General features: G+C 53.6%; 1 protein-coding gene and 1 long non-coding RNA gene across 5 annotated transcripts in view; one reads left to right on the forward strand and one right to left on the reverse strand.

Annotated features, from left to right (window-relative positions):
• Window positions 1-20,875, reverse strand: part of BMP1 (bone morphogenetic protein 1) — a 70,193-nt gene extending 49,318 nt beyond the window's left edge. The window contains exons 1-3 of one of the 4 annotated variants that reach the window (XM_067544488.1): window positions 20,788-20,875; window positions 20,058-20,217; window positions 18,748-18,986 (exon numbers count right to left, since the gene is read on the reverse strand). In XM_067544488.1, the coding sequence (XP_067400589.1) occupies window positions 18,748-18,986; window positions 20,058-20,065 (247 nt within the window). In that variant the 5' untranslated portion in view covers window positions 20,066-20,217; window positions 20,788-20,875. Of the gene's footprint in view, window positions 1-18,747; window positions 18,987-20,057; window positions 20,218-20,787 lie in introns of those variants that run through there. The other 3 variants (XM_067544497.1, XM_067544485.1, XM_067544487.1) reach the window with 3 other exon arrangements.
• A 124-nt stretch (window positions 20,876-20,999) lies between these two features.
• On the forward strand, window positions 21,000-21,987 carry LOC137150485 (uncharacterized). The gene is made up of 2 exons (XR_010918981.1): window positions 21,000-21,061; window positions 21,160-21,987. It is a non-coding gene; the product is annotated as an uncharacterized lncRNA (long non-coding RNA).

Consider the following 21,987-nt stretch of genomic DNA (forward strand, 5'->3'; position numbering starts at 1 on the left):
TGATGTTTTCTCGCCCCACTTCGGAGTTTCCAACCCAAGGATTAAAAAAATAATGCCATGGAACTGTAAAAGCAAGCGCCGGCTACTTAGGGATGTACATAGTGAGCCGGTGGGATATAAAACAAACCCTGCTGTTCCCAGGGTTGCTGGCTCCGGCACACCGGGCTCTGACACGCACTGTGTTAGCCAGAAACTCCCCAGCCCAGCATCATATGCACTGTTCCTCAGACCCAGTGTTGTGTTCTCTCTTACCGACTCTCTGCCCTCCATCACTCAGAGATGTCACTTCCTGGTCACGATAGCCACTAAGCCCTGGTTCAAGAGAGTAGAGACTGCTGTTCTCTGGTTGCTGAGCCCTCCTCCCCTGATGGCTGCAGGTGCTGCATGCACAAGCCTCCCCCGTTCCCACACAGCAAGCAACCCATGGATTGCAATTTGAACCCCAGCCTCACGCAGAAGGTCTCAGGGCAATAAAGCCCGAAGGCCAGGGCTCAGTACAACCTGTTATGTCCTTTTGTGCCACCCACAGGGACAAGTCCCGTAAATTTGAGAGATGAAAGCAACAGGGTTCTATTACGACCCATCAGACCAGATCTTCAGTTGGTAAGAAAGCGTTGCTCTGCGGATCTGGTCCACATAATTTAATCCAGGGTGAGGTTTTGACCCACCCCATAGCACTCTCTAGCAGGGATACAATTCTCTGTTCAGTTCTATAGGGTGGTTCAAAGACCCTACACAGAGAGGTGATGAGTCTGTTTGTGAAATGAGTAGAGCTTTTTCTGAAAGGGCGAGGGCATATATTAGCGCTGCTTCCCTTAGGCCTGCCTGTCTGCCTAACCAGCTGTGCTAGTCCGCACGGAGCTTAGAAAAAACCCTTGCTTAAGTTTCCAACAGACTTTTGTTACTGTAAATTCCAGCACTGCAGAGGGGAGAGATGCTGGGGAAGATGAGGAGTGGGAGGGTTCCCGGGGCAGACCGCTCAGCCTGGCCCCAGGGCTGTGCCGTGGCCTGTCTGCGGGGGGGGGGGGGGGGGGGGGGGGGGGGGGCGGGGGTACAGGGGTCAGGGGTCACTGGGCATCAAACAACGGCTGAGCAAGCAGACTTAGGGGTCCATGAACTGAACCTAGTGCAGACGCCATTGAGCAGGGAGTAGGTCGGAGCTGGCTTGCTTCAGAAAGCTGAAACACAAAGGCCTCAGGCAAGGCTGAGGAGAGGCACAGGCACCAACCCACTTTGTAATAGTCACAAGGGCAAGAGGAAAGCTAGGAGCTGAAGGGCGGTCACTCCTGCTTCAGTGATGTGTCTGGAGCACCCCGGACAGCCATGACCATTAGTAATGTGCTCCTTGAAGGTACTGTCCACCGCAGGGTGCAATCTGCACAAAGGGTATTTTCCTTTTGGCCCCACAGGTCCCATATTGCATCATATAAACTCTATATGCACAGCCACATGGCAATGCAGCCACACCCGGGAGGAGAGCATCAGACACACAGAACATGAAAGCAAGTGGGAAGGGGGAAATTTTGATCAAGGGCCTCAAGGCAAAGAACATAAGAATGGCCAGACTGGATCAGACCAAAGGTCCATCTAGCCCCGTGTCTTGTCTTCTGACAGCAGCCAATGCCAGGTGCTTCAGAGGGTAGGAACAGAACAGGCAGTCATCCAGTGATCCATCCTCTATCGCCCATTCCCAGCTTCTGGCAATGAACCCTGCTATATCTTGGTCTTCACAACATCCTCTGGCAAGGAGTTCCACAGGTTGACTGTGCTGTGTGAGGAAATACTTCCTTTTGTTTCTTTGTTTTAAACCTGCTGCCTATTGATTTCATTTGGTGACCCCCCAGTTCTTGTATTATGAGAAGGAATAAATAACGCTTCCTTATTTACTTTCTCCACACCAGTCATGATTTTATAGAAAGCCCTACTCATGTCAATGCTGTTGGATCTGTGACATCCACACAGAGCAGACTGGAAGCAAGTTTATTAAGGTCTCAGCCACAGTGGGGGGCACACGGCTGGGATGGAGGGCAGGGGGCAGCTTTGGGGAGGCCTTTGCCTTGGTGGGAGAGAGGTAGCACTGGGTTGCCTCAGCAGTGCTGAGAACAGCTGACTGCATCAATGCCATCAGCTTTTCCAATGAGCTGATGCAAAACACAGATGGGCTACAAATGCCCCAGGGACAGAATCCTGCCAGCCAGCACCAGAAACTACCCATTTTCCTTGCTGGAAAAAGAAAAAGTCCTTTAGGGTTTCAGAGGGATCTTTGTCCTTTAACTCCACTGCCCTACCAACTCCTCTCCTGACCCTCCACTTCATTCAGTACCTTTGTTCAGGTTTATCTCTGCCGGTTGCTGTTCTGTTTTTCTTTTAAAAAAAAAAAAAAAAAAAAAAAAAAAATGGGGCCTTATCTGTGTGAGACTGGGTTTGATCCCAGCGAGCAAGCGTGTGGAGGACAGAGCAAACACAGGTAGACAAAACAACAGCTCAGCAATCCTGCAGACCAGGCCTGGGCTGCAGCCAGGGGAGGAAAAGAACACAGCAATCTTGAGCAGGTGCAGGTTCAAGGGCAGCTGCTTCGTGTTCTCCCTGTACTAGAACTCTGAGCTCGTTCCCATGTACAGTAGCTGAGCGGCAGGAGGGAAAGAAAGAAAGAGAAAAACATCTCCCTTTCAGGATGGTCATTCCAACTCCCTCAGCCCTCTGAGGATAAAGGCCTGCAAATAAACCTCTCCTGACACACAGCAGTGAGCTCTCTAGCGATTGGCCATGATGATCAGCAGAAGGTGCTTTCATCTTGATTAACTGAGAGCCCCTCTCCCCCCATGCTGTACCAGGGCAGCTGAACTCCACTGCACCGGAGTTAATGGTCTGATCGGCTGCGGGACTGGACGCAGGCATCCCTGGTGAAGGGACTATGCAATTTGCTTCCTACGCTGGCTTGTCCAAGCCAAAATTGCCTATCAGCTTCTGGGCCTGCTTGCTCCCCCAGGCTATTGCTAGGGCAGGAGGGGGTCGCAGGGATGGGTATCTAGGGGTCCAGGGGTCCTAACCATTGCTGACAGTAATACAATAACCGAGATACGACAGATTGATACCAGAGGCCTGATATACCACGCTCCCATTGACTTCAGCTGGAATTGTGGGTATTCAGCACCTCTGACAATCATCTGGGGCTAGACAGAGATCCTGGTGACGGGTCCTACAGAAACCCAGCTGACAGATGACTGAGGGCGAGCTATTTGAGGCAGGATTTTTGTATTGTTCATCGGTATGGCACCGAGAACACTGAATTCCTGACCCCCAGACTGCGGCTAGGAGGCGCTACCCTAATACAACTACGAAATGATAAACAGATTTTAGAATAGTTGTAGGTGGACTCAGAGCATTGGATGGGCTCACTGTTACAAACTGGAAACAAACTAACTGGGATTGGCCGTAAAGAATCTGATCCGTCGCTCGCTCTTCTTTCATTCACAAAAAATGACGACATCTGTTATCTTGCTCATTGTCACATATTCTCTGTCTCTGAAAATCAGGCCCAGGTCTCAGATCGGGCACCTACCATACACCCAAAATAGCATCTCCTTTTCCATATTTTAGCTTTAAACACTCGGTGCCTCAGTTTCCCCATCAGTAATTCCGGGATAATACTGACCAACCCTCAGGAAGGAATTAAATCAGTTCCTATTTCTGAAAGGCTTAAGGTACAATACTCCTCTGTGCAGACGGCCAGCCCAAAGTCCAGGCCCCCATTAAGCCCCACTCAAACTGAAGCACAAGTTCTTTGTGCTTAAACTCAAGTGAAATTTGAGTGGTGCATGGCCCATGGGCAGGAACTCCTCATGGGGAAGGCACTAGAGAGCAGCTAAGTATCAGCATTATTGTGAACGGGCACACTGAGATGTTGCTGTGTCAGAACTGCTGGGAATTCTCTCTGAAGAAAAAGAACCTAGGTTTGACCGACTTTTTCCAACGGCTGGAAGATAACTTAATACTCAGCTGTTTGATGCTCTGGTTTTTTTTCCTTCTTCTTCTTTTGGTTCTTGGAATGCTGATGTAATCCCAGGACAGAGCTTTGTACAAACAAGGCTCTTATTATGACACAAGCCAGACCCTGGAGCATCCAGTGCCTAAACTGCAAGAGGCATGTTCCTTTAGTAAACAGAAAGCGCAGACCCTGTCTCTCTCTGTCACCCTTTCAAATCCCCCCCGCCCATGTTAAAATATCCCCAGCAGCCCCAGATGGCTTCTTTTGGCAAACCCAAGACTCCGGTAGCTCTGTAGCCTTCCAGTAGCTCATCAAAGCTGGAAATATCCTGCGGGGCATGATAAAAGCTCACTGCTCTGCTCTGTCCAAGGAATATGCTTTCCCAAATCATTTGCGGCAGTCACTTCTAGAGGAGTTTGACCTCACGTCCACACCAGAACTGGCGAGGCTGGTGGAACAGCAGGAGAATGTGGAGGAGCAATGGGCTGTGAGCGGGGTCACGGCGCACAAAGAGTGAACATAACGTTCTTGTCAGCAAGCAAGAGCAAATATGGACTGGGGAACGATAGCGGCAACAGCAGATCATGCAGATAACCAGGCGCAGATCACATCTCAACACAGCCTGGGTGAAGTGAACCTCTGTGCAGAGCTGGAGCAAGCCCTTCGCACCACTTCAGTTCCACTTAAGCTGTGAAAATAGCATCTATTTGGAACACGCTCTGGGTAGATGCCCTAAGAGAATGAGATCCCTGTCCAAATATACTTTCAATACCAGTGAACTGCCGGCTAAGAATGAATAGGGGGATGACAGAATCAAAACCCACTCACAAGATGCAAAAATGACTGGGGAGTGTTCTCTCACCCATGCTAAACAGGAGGTCAGACTAGATGATCACAATGGTCCTTTCTGGCCTTAAACACTCCAGGCAAGGATAAAAGAGAAGAAAAACAAAGAAACAACCACAATGGGCATTTTCTACATACTACTGGGGCTGGGAGAGCATGAGAGCAAACAACTCCCGCACCAGCTCTCCAGACACTTGAAACCACAGGAGGCCACACACGGGAGACTTGAACTAGCCAGCCGTGGGTGGGATAATAAACACAACTGGGCCCATAGCACCAAAGAGATGCCATGGGGATGGAGAGGGGACAGTTTTATGTTCTAGAAAGTCTCAACCAGAGAAAAAGCTCTCTCTGATCGACTGCCAACGTAACACCGTGACATTGGGTGGGTCATTCGAATCGGTGACTGAACTCTGCCCTCTGGCAGAGCCTCTATGCATGAGCTAAAAGACCCAGTCCTGCAACTGAAAGAAAAAAAAGCAGACCGAGTGAGAGACCAGTCAGGACACTACATCATCATTTATAGTCCAGCCGCACACAGCAGGCCCAAGCGAGTTCAGGCCCCATTGCGCTAGGCGCTGTACGTTCACCTAGCTAGAGGCAGCCTCTGCCCCAAACAGTCTAAAGAGACAAGCCGCGCCAAGGAGAGAAGAAGAAACAGATGATGGAAGGGGAGGTCAGAGCAAGCCAGGAATAGAACCCAGCTCCCTTGACTCCCACGCCTGTGCCCAATGCACTAGGCTGTCCTGCTTGTCTGGCTAGCTGAATTCAGCAGAGTAAGGAATGGATTCAGAGTGATCAAAAATCATTTCAAGGATGTAAACTCGGGGAGCCTGGGAAATCTGACGTGCACTAGCAGCAGAGCAGAGATGGGTCCGCCCCAGAAAGACTAAGTTCTGTGTAATAACTAGGACTTGACCACTTCGGGCTAGTCCTCAGCGGGTGTAAAGTGGCATAGTGCCATTGGAAGTTACGCCAGTTATACCGGCTGAGGATCTGGCCTTTATTGTTCCATTCTTATCTCTAGGTTGCATTATGGGTCTCCAGTTTTTCCACTTCTGTGAACAGAAAAGGGTTTTTAAAGCTACAAAAGGGAACCAGGCTGTTAAATTCACTCTCCCGGGGCAGGGCTGGAATCCCTATCGGGGCATTTCAAACAAGGGTTGGAACATCTCTGGACAGGATAGCAGGGAAGAATCCTACAAGCAAGCTTAGGCTGCGACCATGCATGGGTGGGGCAGAGTGTCCCACCAGTGATAACTGCGGGGTTTCTTCCACCTTCCTGTGAAGCATCTGCCGTCGGTCACCGCTGGAGACAGGACTAGCTGGACTCCGGGTCTGACCCAGTGTGGTAAGTCTCATATTCCAAAATCCCTGGGTGTGGACTAGATGGGGTCTTTCCCAAATCTCAGACTGGATTCCTGTGCCCACCACCTGGAATGGACTTGATGTGCAGCACCTATGAAGAGAAGACCCTGACCTGCATTCCTGCGTCACCGGAAGCGATTGCGGGTTTACCCAGAACGGGAAGGAGGATCAGTGGGAGGAGAATTGTTTAAAATGTATATCCTGGACAGCTGCTGATCTGGTGAATAATACAGCCTCAGCTTCAACATCTCAGCATCCTACTTAGCCCCGAAGTTGTTAACTATGTCAGGAATGTTCCCCCTCCCCCTCACTAGCACACGCCAGCCTGGCGGCTGCACACAACAAACTGAGGCTCCCAGCAAAAACAGAGGAACCAAGCTGCAAAGAGCAGAATTCCCGGCTCTCCCCCCGAAACGCTGGAGCCCCATGGCACAGCGGAGCATGGCGGGGCTGCGGGAGGGAGCTCAGTCCTGCACGGCTAGCACTGGACAAGTTAAAAAAAAAAAAAAAAAAAACACCCCAAACCAACAGCCCAAACTTGATCATTTTCAAAGACGCCCAAAGAATCTGTAGGGTTCCTTCTCTGGGAGTGAGTTTAGTGCTGGGGAAAGCCACTGGCCTTAATGACTCTGCTTGTCTCCAGAGGGTACCAGCACTAAAAGTGATTTGAAACCAAGGCATTTTTTACACCCACTGGTGCAGGACATGGAGGGGTTTTGCACCAGTCTAACTAACAACTGGGTGTGGACCAGCCCCTGGCTTCCTCCGAGAGCTACTGCATTGGCTTTGCCCTTTGGGGACCAGGGTGTATCATAGGGGGAGGCAGACCTCATGTTCCACTCAACACTTACTATTACTGTTTATCTCAGGTACTCCGTCTGGCCCCCATCACCCCAGTATTAGTGAGGCAGGGCAGTGCTATTATCCCCACATCACAGATGGGAAATGCCAGGCCTTACCCAAGGTCACACAGAAGGTCTGGGATCCAGCAGAGATTTGAACCCAGGACTCCAGAGTCCCAGGCCAGAACTCTAACCACTAGGCATCCTTCCTCTCTGCTAGGTCTTCTACAGTTCTCATTGATTTGCTATGGGGACACATCCCTACTAGGAACCCCAGTTCATTTCAGTGCAGAGGGGTCAGTCCAGCTCTTTCACACAGACCCCCTGATCACCTTCCTCTTGTTACTGGGCTGGACGGGAACCTGTGATCTGCAGCCAAAAGGCTCCACTTATCCCCTCTCAAATCCCCTCAACCCACCCGCTCCCCCAGATTGACTCTGACGCACCATGGCGGATCAGGAACACCGACCGGTACAGATGAAAGTCGTGCACACGGCACCCCTGCAGTGCAATGGAGAAAGCGCACCCTGCTTGTGTCAAGGTGGATGGAGCTGTTATGGAACTACAACCCCCATCAGGGTACCTCGCCTCGGGGAACGTTTCTGGTTCTCCATCCAGCGGCGCAGGAGCCCACAGTTCTAGGGAGCCTGGCTATGTACCCTGTCAGCTGAGAGGAGCATGCAGAAGACGGGGTGCTCAGCTATGCGCTGGTGGGTGGGCAGAAAGCACACGCTAGCGGGGACAATCAGCAACATTCCCCCATTGCATCTGGCCAGGGCCAGCAAATCCCACCCCGTCCCTGCGTCCTTCCTGGGTTTTAACCTCAGAAGGTGGGAGTGTTTATCTGGCCTTGGGCAATCACTCAGCCCAGAAGCAGGCGCTCATTCCGCAGTGCTTCGCACTTGCTCAACTTGGTCAGAGCCAGGCACAGCCTTCACCGTAGACCAGCCACGGTGCTTGACCGAGCCCAAGGCATTGTGCAGGGAGTCCTGAGTACGTACCGGAGTGGGGACATACCCCAGTGTACGCGCTGCAGGAGGAGTGGCCCTCTGCACCAAACCCCTGCCTCCACAGTCCTGAGCTGAGTTCTGCAGCTTACGCCCCCCCTTCCTAGATACTAACATGAGCATTTAAAAACCCCTATCATGGTGGGGGAGGAACAAAACCCTCCCTTAAAAGTCCCCTGCCTAGCAGCAGAGTCAGACTCTCTGGGGTGGAATGGACAGTTACCTGGCACCGGCTTTGCTGGCTGGCGAAGTTCCTGCTCCTCTGCCGGCCTGCAGCCTACGTCCTGATTGCTACAGTGTTTGAACAAGCAGGCTCCTTTCTCGGGATGTTTGTCTGGCAGCAGCCCCGGCTGTGCAGAGAGACTCCAAGAACAGCAAGGAGGGATTGAGAGTTGGGGAGACACAAAGCAGCAGAGCCAGGGAGGCCCTGCCGAAGCTTCCTCCCAGATGCGCCACTCCGCAGACCCTGACAGCGCCTCTCCTGCCAGCCAGGGAGGGGGAGCAAACAGCTCGCAAACACTCTGCCTAAGGATATTTGCTTTCCCAGAGCACCGTCCTTCTGATCCAGACGCACACGTCTGTCACACACAAAAACCGGTATTTCCGCTTCACAACCTGTGCTGTGGGGCAGGTCAGCAGAAGGGGAAACTGAGGCACTGGGCGGGGAAGTGGGAGGCCAGGGAGCGAGCCGGTATCAGGGCTGGGGATAGAACCCAGGGACCCTCTCCTGGCATGCACCCTCTCTGAGCCAGTTAGGTCTTACTATAGTTTGCCGGGGTCTGTGAGCAGTGAGCGAACCGTCGGTACAGCTGTGCTAGTTAGAGAACGGAGCTGAGACCGGGTTAACATCAGAGTTCGTGACTTATCCTGCATGACGGAAAACATCATGAGCCGGCGGCTTTGAGTAACAGGGTACCGGGAGCCCCAAGGGATTCTGAGGAATAGAGAATATGGTGCAGGGGCAGGGCAAGGGCCCTGGGGGATTCTGGGAAACCAAGCGTGGCGTTGGGGCCATGCAGTAGCATGAACAGCTTGAGGGCTCTTCCTTTGGCATGTATCCCCCTCGGTGCACCATCGTATCCCTGCATCTGGGCCTGAGGTAACTGTGCTTTCTGCCCCTGCAGTGAGGGGAGGGCGTCTCAGCCCAGTCTCGGTCCCTCTCGGTCTATATTTCTCAAGCTCTGGTAAATGTCTGTTGCTGGACCCTTTGCTTCCAAGTGTCTCCCCAGCTACTCATCACCATAACCGCTCTGCCTCCTCCCTCTTCGCTCACATGGCCAGTGTGTAGTTGCAGATCTGGCGAGACTGGAACGCCTGCTAATCACAGCACGACAAGCCGCCAGGGCTGTCAGTACCACAAACTATGTCTGTGCTAACCCGACGCACAAACAGCCTGGAGGCACATATAGGATGGACACGGCAAATGGCTCACGGACAGGAGTGAGGAGGACACAGAGAACTCAAGTATAACTGGGCTCAAAAAAGAATTGGGTCATTTCACAGAGGATAGGTCCATCAAGGGTTATGAGGCAAGACGCTCAGGGACACCACCCCATGCTCTTGGGTGCAAGTTATAGATTACAAGGTCAGAAAGGACCATTGCAATCATTTAGTCTGACCTCTTATATAGCACAGACCCTAGAACGTCCCCACAATAATTCCTAGAGCAGATATTTTTAAAAAAAACATCTGATCTTAATTAAAAATTGTCAGTGATGGAGAATCCATCCAGATGTCCCTAACCTCTGACTGCCAGATGCTGGGACTGAACAAGAAGGGATGGATCACTCGACAAATGCCCGGTTCTTTTCATTCCCTCTGAAACACCTGGCACTGGCCACTGCTGGAAGATAGGATACTAGAAGGACCCTGGGTATGATCCAGTATGGCCCTTCTTACGTTCTTAAGAACACCAACACATGTTGGTGGAGGGAATAGGAAAAGGGAGGGAGCCAGCCTTCTTGGGAACAGCGAATGGGGGTGTTGGTCATTCAGATATGGGGAACACAGGGACATGGAAGGCGATAAGAAGAAAAGAGTCATTTTATATTAGCGTTAGGAGTGAGGTATAGAGTGTTAGGAAAGCAGATGGGGAATGTGGGACCCGTTTGACCTTCAGAAAGTCTCTTCCTCTCTCTGGGCCTCAGTTTCCCCTCCCGCCCTTTGTCCATGCTGTGGAGCCTGGACTCTAAATAGAAAAGACAGACAAAAGGTACAGGACAGGCAATATTCTTCCTGATTTACAGATGGGGAAACTGAGGCACGGACAAGGGCAATGGCTTGCCCATGGTCACACAGCAGGCCAGAGCTGGGGTCTCCTGAGTCCCAGTCTAGTGCACTGTCCCCTGCTTCTTCTCTCCTTTTGTAGCAAACTCAGTACCTTTGCCCTCATTCCCCTTTGTCCGCAACGTCTCTTGTCCAGGACTCAAGGCCTTGCCCCGTTCTACTCTCTGCCTTCATTTCTCCCACTGCCACCTTCACCCTGCTGTCGCAGCCCGTTTCCCCACTCCTAGCCACTCTCCCCTTCGTGCCAGTTCTCACGCTGCTACCCCTGCTAGCACCCGCCTGGCTGTCCTTGCACTCTAGTTACCCAGCACCACCCAACCCCATCCCGCTCCTCACTCACCCTGGGCAACGTTGCCACCCCACTTTGCATTCTCCGCACGCAGGTGAACGGCTACCCGAGGCCGGAAACACTGGGGCAATCAGGCTCATTGATGTCATTCGAGTTAGCCCCAATACATCCCCTTGCGAGCGAGCGCAGGACGAGACCCACAGGGTGGCTAAGTTAGCCATGTCCTCGGGAAGCTGCTCTGTGGAATGGGGAGACTGTGTAGGAAATTTCAGAGATAGTATAACGCCGGGGTGGCTTTGGGAGGTTTGGACACCCATCACATCTGGAGCCCACCAAGTTTGGGGTGGGGCAGCTGGAAAAATATTTCTGACTTGGGCCCCCTTCTCAGCTTAACCAGAGCCCACTCAGCAAGGAAAGGAGCTCTGCTGAGGTCTCTGGATTCTCAACAGGGACCATTAGGATCCCTCTAGTCTGACCTCCTGCATAACAATCAATGGTTTCCAGCAAACAAATGCTCAGAGACAGGTCACGAACAGGAGATGGTCTGATAACCCCAAAGGAGGAAGGAAGGGAAACTTCCTATTGCTCCTTCCTGCTCTATTACTCCAAACACAACAGATGCTTCCTCAAACGCTCAGTTACCAGCCAAGGAAGCAGAATAAGAAATCAAACCCAACGCAGGCTAAAGCCACTCTGGAAGCAAATGGAAAAGAAAGGATATTTATGAAACAATGAAGGCTACAAGGCGATGTTGGGGTGGGACTTGATACACACATGTTCCATCCCCCTCGAGTTTGGATTCAATTTGCAAATTCGAGTCAACTATGAAAACAGAACTGGAGCCAGCAGAGTCAGTGACTTACTGAAAGAAGAGCTGCTGGAAAGAAAAATATTTGGAAACTATTCAGCAAGGGTACGGGATGTTTTTTTTAAATGCTTCCCCAGTTCTTCATGATCAAGGTCATCTGCATGGAAACCAGATTTTCAGGAGGGTGAGCATGTTTTTCAGGAGGAGGAACAGTGTGTGTTGTTGATTGACAGGACTGGGAGCACGGACTGCTGGGTTTGGTTCCTGGCTTTGCCTCCAGCTTGCTGGATGACTGTGGAGTTGATAACACTGACCTACTTCCTACTGTTCAGATGGGGAAACTGAGGCACAGAGCGGTGAAGCGGCCTGTCTAATATCACACAGCCAGCCACTGGCAGAGATGGGAATACAACCTGCAAGTCACATCTCCCAAGCCTGCCTCCTCTAACTGCAAAGCTGGGAAAGAACCCAGGAGTTCTGACTTCCAACCCACCCCTCCCCCCAGTGCTTAATTATGAGACAGCACTCCCTCCAACCCAGGGAACAGAATGCAGGAGTCCTGACTCCCAAGTCCTCTGCTGTAAGCACCAGGGAACCATATGACAGCAGAGCTCTGATGGTCATAGATCACACCTCATCACACCCCGACCAACATAGCTATGCCAGCATAACTACCAGGCCTGAGTCCCTTGATGCCTCAGTTCCCCCATCTGTGAAATGGGGAGAACAGCAATTCCCTACCTCACATGGGTGCTGTGAGTGTCACAGCTAGCAGACTAATTGCACCTCTGACCCCTTCTGATCTCTCCACGGGCATCCCAGATACTAACCAGGATGGCCTCAGCAGACCTGACTTATGTTCAATAAATACCCTCTGTTCTGCTATGACCACTGGTAGCCAGTGACCAAACAGCCTCCATAAAGCAACGTATTATTTATTACATGGCTAGTTTACCAGCTGTCTCCATCTTCCACGTGGGGAACCTGGTATAGCTAAACTTTCTACAGACACTTCAAGACCTTTAGGGTCTGGGAGGTACACTCTGTTCCCTTAACTCACAAGCCAGTTTTCTCTGCCTGCTTCAGAGTGCGTGACTTTGAATCCTGCTCTGTCTTTCGTTTCCCAGGGATTAAGCCACTTTTTAACTGTATGTAGCCCTTGGACCTATTACCTCCCAGGATTGGCAAAATAAACCTTGCAGCTTCCGTGGGGACAGGCTATAGGATCCTCCAAGCTAATAGCTTTCCCATTGCCTTCCAAGTGCTGGCATGTTCTTAACTGGAAGAAATTGTCTTCTTCTGGCAACAGCCCCCCTCTCCGCCCCGTGTATATCCCCTTGCGAGCGAGCGGAGGACGAGACTCACAGGGTGGCTAAGTTAGCCATGTCCTCGGGAAGCTGCTCTGTGGAATGGGGAGACCGTGTAGGAAATTTCAGAGATAGTATAACGCCAGGGTGGCTTCCACTACCTGCATACCGTCGTTATACGGTCTCGTTCAATGACTAGGCCACAGACGTATTCCTAAAGGTATTACCGATGTTTCTGACCTTTAGGACCTGCTAGATTTCTGCCATTTTGGCCAGCATCAGCTCACAGCAGTGCAGGGATGATCAGACCTCATGGAGCCTTGGCTTGGCAATCTGAAGCCACTGGGAAAAGATGCCATGTTGTGCAAACAGGGATTCCCTCTCTGTGGGGACGGACACATGCCAAGGTTACTGCCAGTCTCTCTAGCTCGCCAACCAGCTTTGGGGAAGAGGCCATTTTCTTTTCTTCCCCAAGGGACTCCTTCTTCCAGACCCTGCAGCCGCCCTCCACTCCCAGCTGGAAGCTGTTTGCATGTGGCTGACCCCAGGAGACCTCGCAATGAGTCAGTGCTGTCCCAGGCCTCTCCTCCCGCTAGCTCTCTAGTCAGGGAGGCACCGTGGCCTTGGCGTCTCAAAGTACGATAGCATCACGTCTCCAAAGGGTCAGGCTGGGTCACTGTTTGGCCTGGGGACCTCCAAGAAGCACACGGCTGCTGCTGGTAGACCAGGAGCGGGCACTCTCTGCTCCAAAGCAATGCCCCAGTGCGATGCTAGGTTCTGCCTCAGAGATAAAAGCCGGTGAGAAATGCAGCCCTCCGGCACATCAACCCCTTGAGAAAACTGCTCCTGTCCTCTTCCATTCAAGCGGTTCTTTGAGCCACAAGTTAAAGCCCTTTCAGATCGTTCCCATCTTGTTTCTCTTGCCCATCTCTCCCCTTCTGCTCGTGCTGCCTGCTGGACGCTTTGTTCTCCCCTTTCCCTCCTCCCCTGCCAGAGAGGGAAAGCAATCTTCAGGGCGTCTCTGCCCCACTCCGTCTGCAGCAGGCCGAGGAACCCCTCTGGTCTGAGTGCGCGCCATGTGTTCTGCACAGCAGCACTGCTGGCTGATAAGCCTCAGGAAGTCCTACATCCCTCTCGACATGGCCCACTGGCATGGATCAACAGCAGGAGGATTTCCCAGGCTGCTGGCAGCACATACAGAAGGGCAGATGGGAGCTGCAGCAGAGCCAGGCATGCAGCCCTGTGCTTCACCATGGGAAACCCAGCCAGCTCGCCCAAGGATTAAAACCCCCGTGATCAAAATTCAGCACGCGACCAAAGCTTACCTATCTAAACCATGCTGCCGCCTCCATGCCCTCCCAGAGCTGCAGGGCGAGAGCTGACCTCTCTCCAGGCCAGTTTACTATAAATCATAGTAATGTAGGGCTGGAAGGAACTCCACAAGGTCGCCCCCTCCCACTCCCACTCCGAGGCAGAAGTAAGTATAGCAGGACCATCCCTGGCAGGTATCTAGTCAGAGCACGCTGTGGTGTGAAATGAGCCGCCCCCAAGCACTGATAAAGGAGATCCAAATGTCACGGTGTGAAATACACAAGGTCTACGCACTGCTTTAAATCGCCAGACAAAAACCTCAGGCTGGCTTCTGCTCAGTGGGCCCACTTCACCCTGCATGAATAAATGACAACCGTTGGAATGTGTTCGTGCATCGAGACAAATACAATTGTAACAAGTGGTTTCGGTTGACTCGACCTGGAATCTGGAGTCTAGGTCAAACCCTGTTCCCCTGCAACCACCTGCATACGGCAGAGACACCCAGGGTATGACCTAGGAAGTTCTTACACAGGGAGATGGTGAGGTTTGCTAAATATCCCAGTTATTCGGGGGATAACCTCGATCTCATTCGGGTCATCACATACCCCACACACTTTGCTATGGCAGATGCTCCGAGACCCAGAAATCAGACCCCGTGAAATGTCACCGCACCATGCCGCATTGGAAGGACATGTTGACCAGCACAGGGGCCGGATTTAACTCCTGGAGGGGAATGCCACAACGTTTCAGAGTGGCAAGGTTCAAATCAGCCCTGATTCTGTGGGGTCCAAAATCTGATTCCACATTTTCCAGCTTCGCCCCCAAAGAGGTCACACCATAAGCAGCACAGTGGCAGAGCTGCTGCTGCCGACTGTCAGGCTGACAGGAACTAGTGACTCACGCAGGTCCAAACCCACAGCGGCTGTTCTTCTCTGGTGGCTCAGGGGACACCTGGGAGTTTGTTTTGATTGCTGAAGAGCTCCGCAGGTATAGATTAATCTCCCAAGGACAACACAAGCACAAACGCACTCCCGGTGTGTGTTTGGTTAGCACTTAATAGGGCATTGCTAGTTCAAAGCTCTGTGCAAACGTTAACTAAGCCATGTTCACAACAAACCAGCTGAGGTCAGTCGGTATCAATATCCCCATTTCAGAGCTCGGGAAACGGAGGCAAAGAGCTGCAGAAGGGTTTGCCCAAGCCTGCAGAACTAGGAACGGAATCTAAACCCTATGCTCCAGCCATTAGACCACACTTCCCTCCCAGAGCTGGGGATAGCACTCAAGAGGCCTGACTGCCAGTTCCTGTCCCTCCCTGTCACGCTAACCACACGTTCACGGTCCCTTTCCAGACTTGGAAAGAGAATCCAGGAGTCCTGCCTGCCAAACTCATGCTCATTCTTCTAGCCCACCGTGTTCAGCACAAAACAAAGTGATATTTAATTGATTTATAAACGGCGCCCGTCAAAAAAGATAGACTCGGTGGCAGTAGACAGATTCAGCCAGCTGCCCCCCAAAGAGCTTGCTAATCTCATGGGCAAGCTGCCCTATAAATGCAGCAATTATACAGAGCAGCATGTACAGAGATATACAAAAAATAAACAAAGCCCTACCAAAACCAGACACCCCTCTGCACACACAATTCCGCCCCTGGGGAGAGAACAACCCACACGCGAGGTCAGTCAGGTCACTTAGTGCACGACTGGAAGGTGCTTCAGACATTATGGTGATGAGGTGGTATGCAACAGAATAGGTGGACTCTGTTCTCCTGGCCCAACAGGGGGAACGAATGCCACAGCCGAGGGCTCCTCTCCTTGAGTTGCCAGCCACCAGGACAGAAATCTAGGGGTCGTTAGTCCGAGTCCGTCAGCGGATCCCAGCACATAGGACAGAACCGCAGCGCACACAGGCTTTGAGGCAGCTCACTGGCCCTGGCAAATTACCAAGGGGCCCCATAGCGCTGTGAAGTCCAGACTGCTAAGACAGCGGCAGCCTGGGAGGTTTATTTTGACAGGAAGTAGGGAGATGGACTGCAGGACCGGGAGAACCGCCCACTCTTTCCATCTAGGGAGCTGGCACAGCTGTGATGTGGGAGCTTTAATGGCCAAGCCGGCCGGACCACAAGCCTGGATGCGTTTCTCAGGAAAACGCCTACGGGCATTACAGCAGCGTCTGGGCCAGCACCACCCTGCGGAGGGGGTAGTTTGCAGCGGCAGCAGGGACATGCAAGGGGAACGTTACTGAGGCTATGAGCTATCCCTGGTGGGCGGGCGGCCGCGGGATACCCGTGGCATGAGCTGTGCAGTGAAAACCAAACCCCTTTCTTGGCGATTCCCACTTCCCCTTCTCTATGTGGAGTTTAAGGGAGCCACGAAATAATTCCAAGCGCCAGCGAGTCAGCTGTTTCCGGCTGCTCTTAAAGTCCTAGAAAACTTACTGCAGCTGGACGCTGGACACTGGTGCCTACACACACACACACACACACACACACACACACACACACACACACACACACACACACACACACACACACACACACACCCACCCCCTTGTGGGGTACGTAGTTGTCTAGGCCAATCTTGGCAGAGGAGCTCCATGTATGACTGCTTCCCTGCCCCGTAAGAAGCTAAGGGCAAGCTCTGATCCTGAGTTATACCTGAAGCTAATCAGGCAATAAACTCTTTGGAATAGGGCCTGCATTTGAACAGTATCTAATGGAGTCCGGTCCAGATTGGGGCCTTCAGATCCAGCCACCATACAAATGGCAATAACTGAATCCATCACATATGGATCCAATAAGGGGGGGAGGCAGGGCTCCAGCGTGCTGCTCCACATGTCTCAGACACACCAACATCAGGGGCTAGAGTTGTTAAAGGACACTACCCTGCGGCCACACTGACCTCCCTTCATTTAATCAACAATTAAAGCCCCCTCTCCTACACACACCTGCAAGGCGGGGAAGGGGAGGCTGAACAGAACAGATTTAGAGGGACAACTGGTTCCTATGAGCCAGAGCACAAGACTACGCTCTCAGAGACCTGGGTTCTACTCCCAGCTGTCTGTGGCCTTAGGCAACTCAGATCCTCACTCTGGGCCTCAGTTTCCCTTCCCACCCTTCATCAGTTTGGTCTATTCTGATTGCAAGCTCTTTGGAGGCAGGGAGCGTCTCTCATTAGATGCAGCACCTAGCACAATGCAGCCCGGATCTCAGCTGGGGCCTCTAAATGCTGCTGTAATTTAATTACCCATCACCTAGCCAACCCCTGGCCTACTTCGAACATAATTCGAATAGGAGAATAAAAGCACGTAGAGGACGCTCTGTATTATTCACAGTGGTGCAAACACAAATTCAGTCCCCACTTCTGCAATCCAGTCTGCCATAAGGATCCCATTGCAACTCCAGATTTTAAATTTCCTTGCTGTTGGTAGGCCACGCACCATTGTAGACAGATTAACAACTAACACAATAATAAACGGTGAGATAATATCACTACAACGGTTTTGCAGAGCTCTCTGTCAGTCGATCTCAAAGCACTTTGCAAAAAACTATCCTCATTATCCCCATTTTACATAAGGGGAAACCGAGGCACAGAGCAATGAAGTAACTTGCTCAAGGACATGCAGCAGGCCAGTGGCAGAAGCCAGGAAGCGATCCAGGTTTCCTCACTTCCAGCCCAAGTCTCTGCCCAAGGCGCTGATCAAATAACATGTAATGAATCACTCACTGAGATACACTTGTCCCAGCCCAAGCCCCTTCTATAAATCTAACTCAACACCCCCCTCCCCACCATCACCAGGCTTTTCCGCTGTTTTTGCAGCCGTTTATTCGGCTGGGAGAAGGAAAGAAAAAAAAAGTTTTTCCAAACTCTTTGGGCCCCGATTCTCCTCTGCTATATGGCCAGCCCCTGCCCCACGGAGTTCTGGAGCAAGATCCCACCCTTTCACACCGGAGTGAGACAGGAGTTAAACCGGTGTAAACGGCAGGAGACCCAGAGCCCTGATCCACAAAGCCCTAGCTGCCAATGTGCCAGCTGTGCCGGGGACGTCGGAGAGGGGGAGGCACGGAGGCGACTCGGGGTTGCTCGGCGCTGGAGGGGTTTGCCTGTTTTGACAGCTCCGCCTGGGAGCCGCGCGTTCGAGCCCCGTCCGCCTCCTCCCCGGGCTAAGTATAAACAGATGGATGGATCCCCCCAGCGTGTAGCATCGTGGCAACTTCCTTTCCCGTCTCCCTTGTGCACGGTGTGTGTGTAACCCCCCCTCCTGCCAGACACAAGTCCTGCCTGCAAAGAAACCCCAGGGCGAAACGGAGGGGGAGGAAAAGTTCCTCGGGGGGGGGCAAAGTTTCATTTCCTGCAGCACAAAGGGGGGGACAACCCAGAAAACTGTCTGCAAGCACCGCAGCTTTCCCCTGCCCCAGGCTCTGTCTGGCTCGGCTCGGCTTCCTCCCGGCAGCAGCAGCAGCAACTTTTAAAGTCAAACTGTCCCTTACACACTCACACACACACACACACACACACACACTCACACGCGCGCGCGTCCCCTTTCTTTTGTCTGCAGCTGCCCCGCCAGCCAGGCTGCCTGCCCCCGGCTCCCCGCGTCCCGGCCACGCACCACAGAGCCTCCTGCCCCCCGCGCCCCACACCCAGGGCAGGATTTGCGCGGAGGGGGGGGGAGAGAAGGGGCCCCCTTTGACCCTACCGGCTTTGCAAGGATCCTTATAGTCAATGGGCTCCGCGTCCTCCTCGACCTCCAGCACATCGGGGTAGTCGGGCAGGTCCAGGGCCGGCCCCAGCACCACGCAGGACAGGAGCAGCCAGCAGGTCCGGAGCCGGGCTGCAGGCATGCTGGCTGGCGGGTCCCGGGCGGGTCGGCGCTCCTCGGGACCGAAGGGAAAAGCGGAGTGCAGAGGAGGGGGAGCGCTGGACGCAGACGGGAGGCTGGTGGAGTTTTTTTTTTTTTTTGAGGGAAATGAGATCTGGCGGGGGCGGGTTCAGGCGGGGAGCTCAGCCCCTCCAGCCCGCCGCGGCTCGCTCGCAGCCCTGCCGGGAACCGGGCCAACCCGGGCGGCGGTGCTCTGCAGCGCGACTCTCCAGCGAGGGGGCATCCCTCCCCGCGGCGCGCCGCCATGGGCCGGGCTGGGAGCCGGGCAGCCCCCGGGCTAGCTGCCGAAGGCCGGCCGGGGCAGGCTGCAGCCTGCATAATCCCCGCCCCCGGCCCCCGAGAAACTGGTGGGGCGCAGGGGTGCTCGGCGCTGCCTGGGAGGAAATTCCTGGGATCCAGGCGCGGCGCAGCGTGGGACCTGCCCCGCTGGCCCCCCAAGGACCTCCCGCCAGCCGGTGCTGCGCGTGGTGTGAGGGGGCAGCCTCAGGCACTCACTCTGCACAGGTGTAAAGGGGGGCAGAAGGAGGCTCAGCCCTAGCCCCCCAGGCTGGGAAACGCACAGGATGCTTCCCTGGTTTTTAGGGGAACACGGAGCGGAGCGCTGTGCCCCACGTGAGTTCTCCGCCAAGGAATCCAGCCATCCCTCCCCAGCGGGCAGGCCCTCAGCTGCCTTGCCCTCATTCCACCTTCTCTGCCCCCTGCCTCTGCATTGCCCAGGGGCCTCGTCTGGAACGCGACTCCAGAGGTTGAAATTGTAAGTCTGCTGGGAGCCTGTGAAGCCCCTAGACCAGGAGCAGTGGGAGCTGCTGGGGGCTGAGCCCTTTTGCAAATCTGGCCCCGGCCCCCCATTTTCTAGCAGCCCTTTCCTCTGCCTTCTCCCAGGTGCACTGCATGCTGGTGAGGTGCGCTGGCCAGACAGCACTGGAGAGGGCAGCCCTCTATCTCCTGAGCAGGCAGGCAGGCAGGGCAAGCATCCCCCTTGCACACACGGGGCCCCACCGTGGAGTTCTCAGCCCAGGCGCTCCTGGACCTCTCTGCTGACACTGCCCCAATAAAGCAGTGCCTGGGGCTGCAGGGCGTTTACATGCACGACTGTGAGGTGGACACGTGGCCCCACGAGAACTCACCAGCTCATCCTGGCACAAGGCCTGTCCCGCTCCAAGATGCTTCTCCCCAGGGGACAGATGCACAGGGATGGACTCTGCCAACCAGAGGGGGTGTCCGACCCCTATGCAGCCAGGTTAACAGCAGGGAACCACTGACTGAGGCAGCTGGCGGGAGGTGACCCTTGTGAGGAAGGAGCAGGGCAGGGGAATTGCTGGCGTGTGTAGGGAGAAAGCCAGGCCCTGGGAGCAGCCCCGAGCGGGAGAGCAGAGCCAGAGTAGCCTTCCCATGTGCAGGGAGCTTGCCATGTGGGAAGTTGTGCCCAGCACCTCTGTAACCGAGGTCTGTGGGCGACACCTACAGGTCAAATGGTGTCACTTCGGGCCTTTCCTGGAGCCCTCGCTGGGGCTGCCTCAGGGACCCTGAGCCCTCCGGCTGGCAGAAGCCCACCTAGCCAGTGCTCTCAACTCTGGGGAACAGGACGGCTGCAAAGGGAAGATGCAAGGACTGGGTACGAGGGATGGCAAACTGAGGGCAGAGCAGGGTTAGGCCAAGGGGTCAGCAAACATTCCCAGTTCTGCTCCCTACACCAGGACCGGGATGAACCCTCTTGACTTGGCTGGGGCTCAGATCTCCCCAGCTTGTGCCCCATCTGCCCAACAGCACAGGGGCTGTGCTTGGAGGTTATCCTAACCCCAAGGGCAGCTAGGACGGGAGCCAGCCCCCCCCCACCTGCTTTGAACAGATCTTCACCTTTTCTTTTTGCCCTAGGACTCCCTTAGCAGTACGGTAAGTGTAGCAAGAAGCACCGTTCCTCTCCATGCACTGGCCCCTGCTGAAGTAGTGAGAACCATTACCTGCAGCAGAGCAGCTGCAGACACTTTTGTAATCTTTACCCAGGTCATGTGACTGGGGCTAGGCAATAAACTGCAGTCTCTTCCCTAATGGCATGTGAGTGGGGGCAGCTGGTGGGTGTGCGCGCACACACACACCCGCCCATGGTGGAAGTGGTGTAGCGGTTGTTAAGGTGTGGGGAAGGAGGCTGTGTTTATAATGTTTCTGTGTAGGTGCAAGTAGTGTCCTTACCTTTGCATTCACTGATTGCTCTTGTCTTTTTCCTTGCAGGCTGCAGCCCCTGGTACCCAGCAGCCAGACAAAGCAGAGTTACCTCTGTGAAGTGGCTTTCCTGCCATCCTCCATGGAACTCCCACCGCATGTTCCTCTCAGAAGGACAGGATCTCTGCCTGTAGTGAATAGTGAACATTGCCCTCCCTCCTCCCCCGAGCAGCTGGTGGTGCTGGGGGGAAAGGGATGCCTTCTCCCCTCAAACAATGGCATCTTGTTCCCTGTCTTCCTTTAGCTTCTGTCCTTCCTCTTTATACCACCCTTCCCATTGCTCTCTTCTTCCTGCCCGTACACTGGACACACATCACAAGGTCTTTCATTCTAGGCCAAACCTGGCAAAGTCCAAAGAGTTAAAATGTCTCCTGGGTGACCTGGCTGTGGGACAGAACACCGGCAGTGGAGGGGCCAGCTTGAAACGCTGCACAGGGGATAAGGCCATGATCTGTGAGGGTGGGCCATTGCCACTGACAGTGCTTGCAGCTGAACTGGGATCAGCCCAACATGTTGCCACTAGGTAGAGCCCCAAGCTCACTATTGTCTGTCAACGGCAGCACCGGGGGAGGACTAAATCGTTACTGGAGAGGACAGGGCTGCATTTTCAGAGGGCTGAGCACCCTCTGCTCCTCCTGATGCCAGCTGGAGTTGCATGTGCTCGGTTCTTCTAAAAATCAGCCTCAAGGTTTCTCAAGTTAGGTGCCAAAAATCAGAGGCCACTTTTGGAAAGTTTTGTCCAAAGTGACTGAAGTGCTATAGTGAGTCAATGGCAGTGAAGAAAACAGAAACCGGGAGTCCTGGGTCCCAGATTCCTGCTCTGGCTACTAGCTAAAA

This window comes from Emydura macquarii, unplaced genomic scaffold (genome assembly GCF_026122565.2).
Source record: "Emydura macquarii macquarii isolate MOO-44397 ecotype Brisbane River unplaced genomic scaffold, CSIRO-AGI_Emac_v2 contig_170, whole genome shotgun sequence".
In the NCBI taxonomy this organism is placed as follows: domain Eukaryota; kingdom Metazoa; phylum Chordata; order Testudines; family Chelidae; genus Emydura; species Emydura macquarii.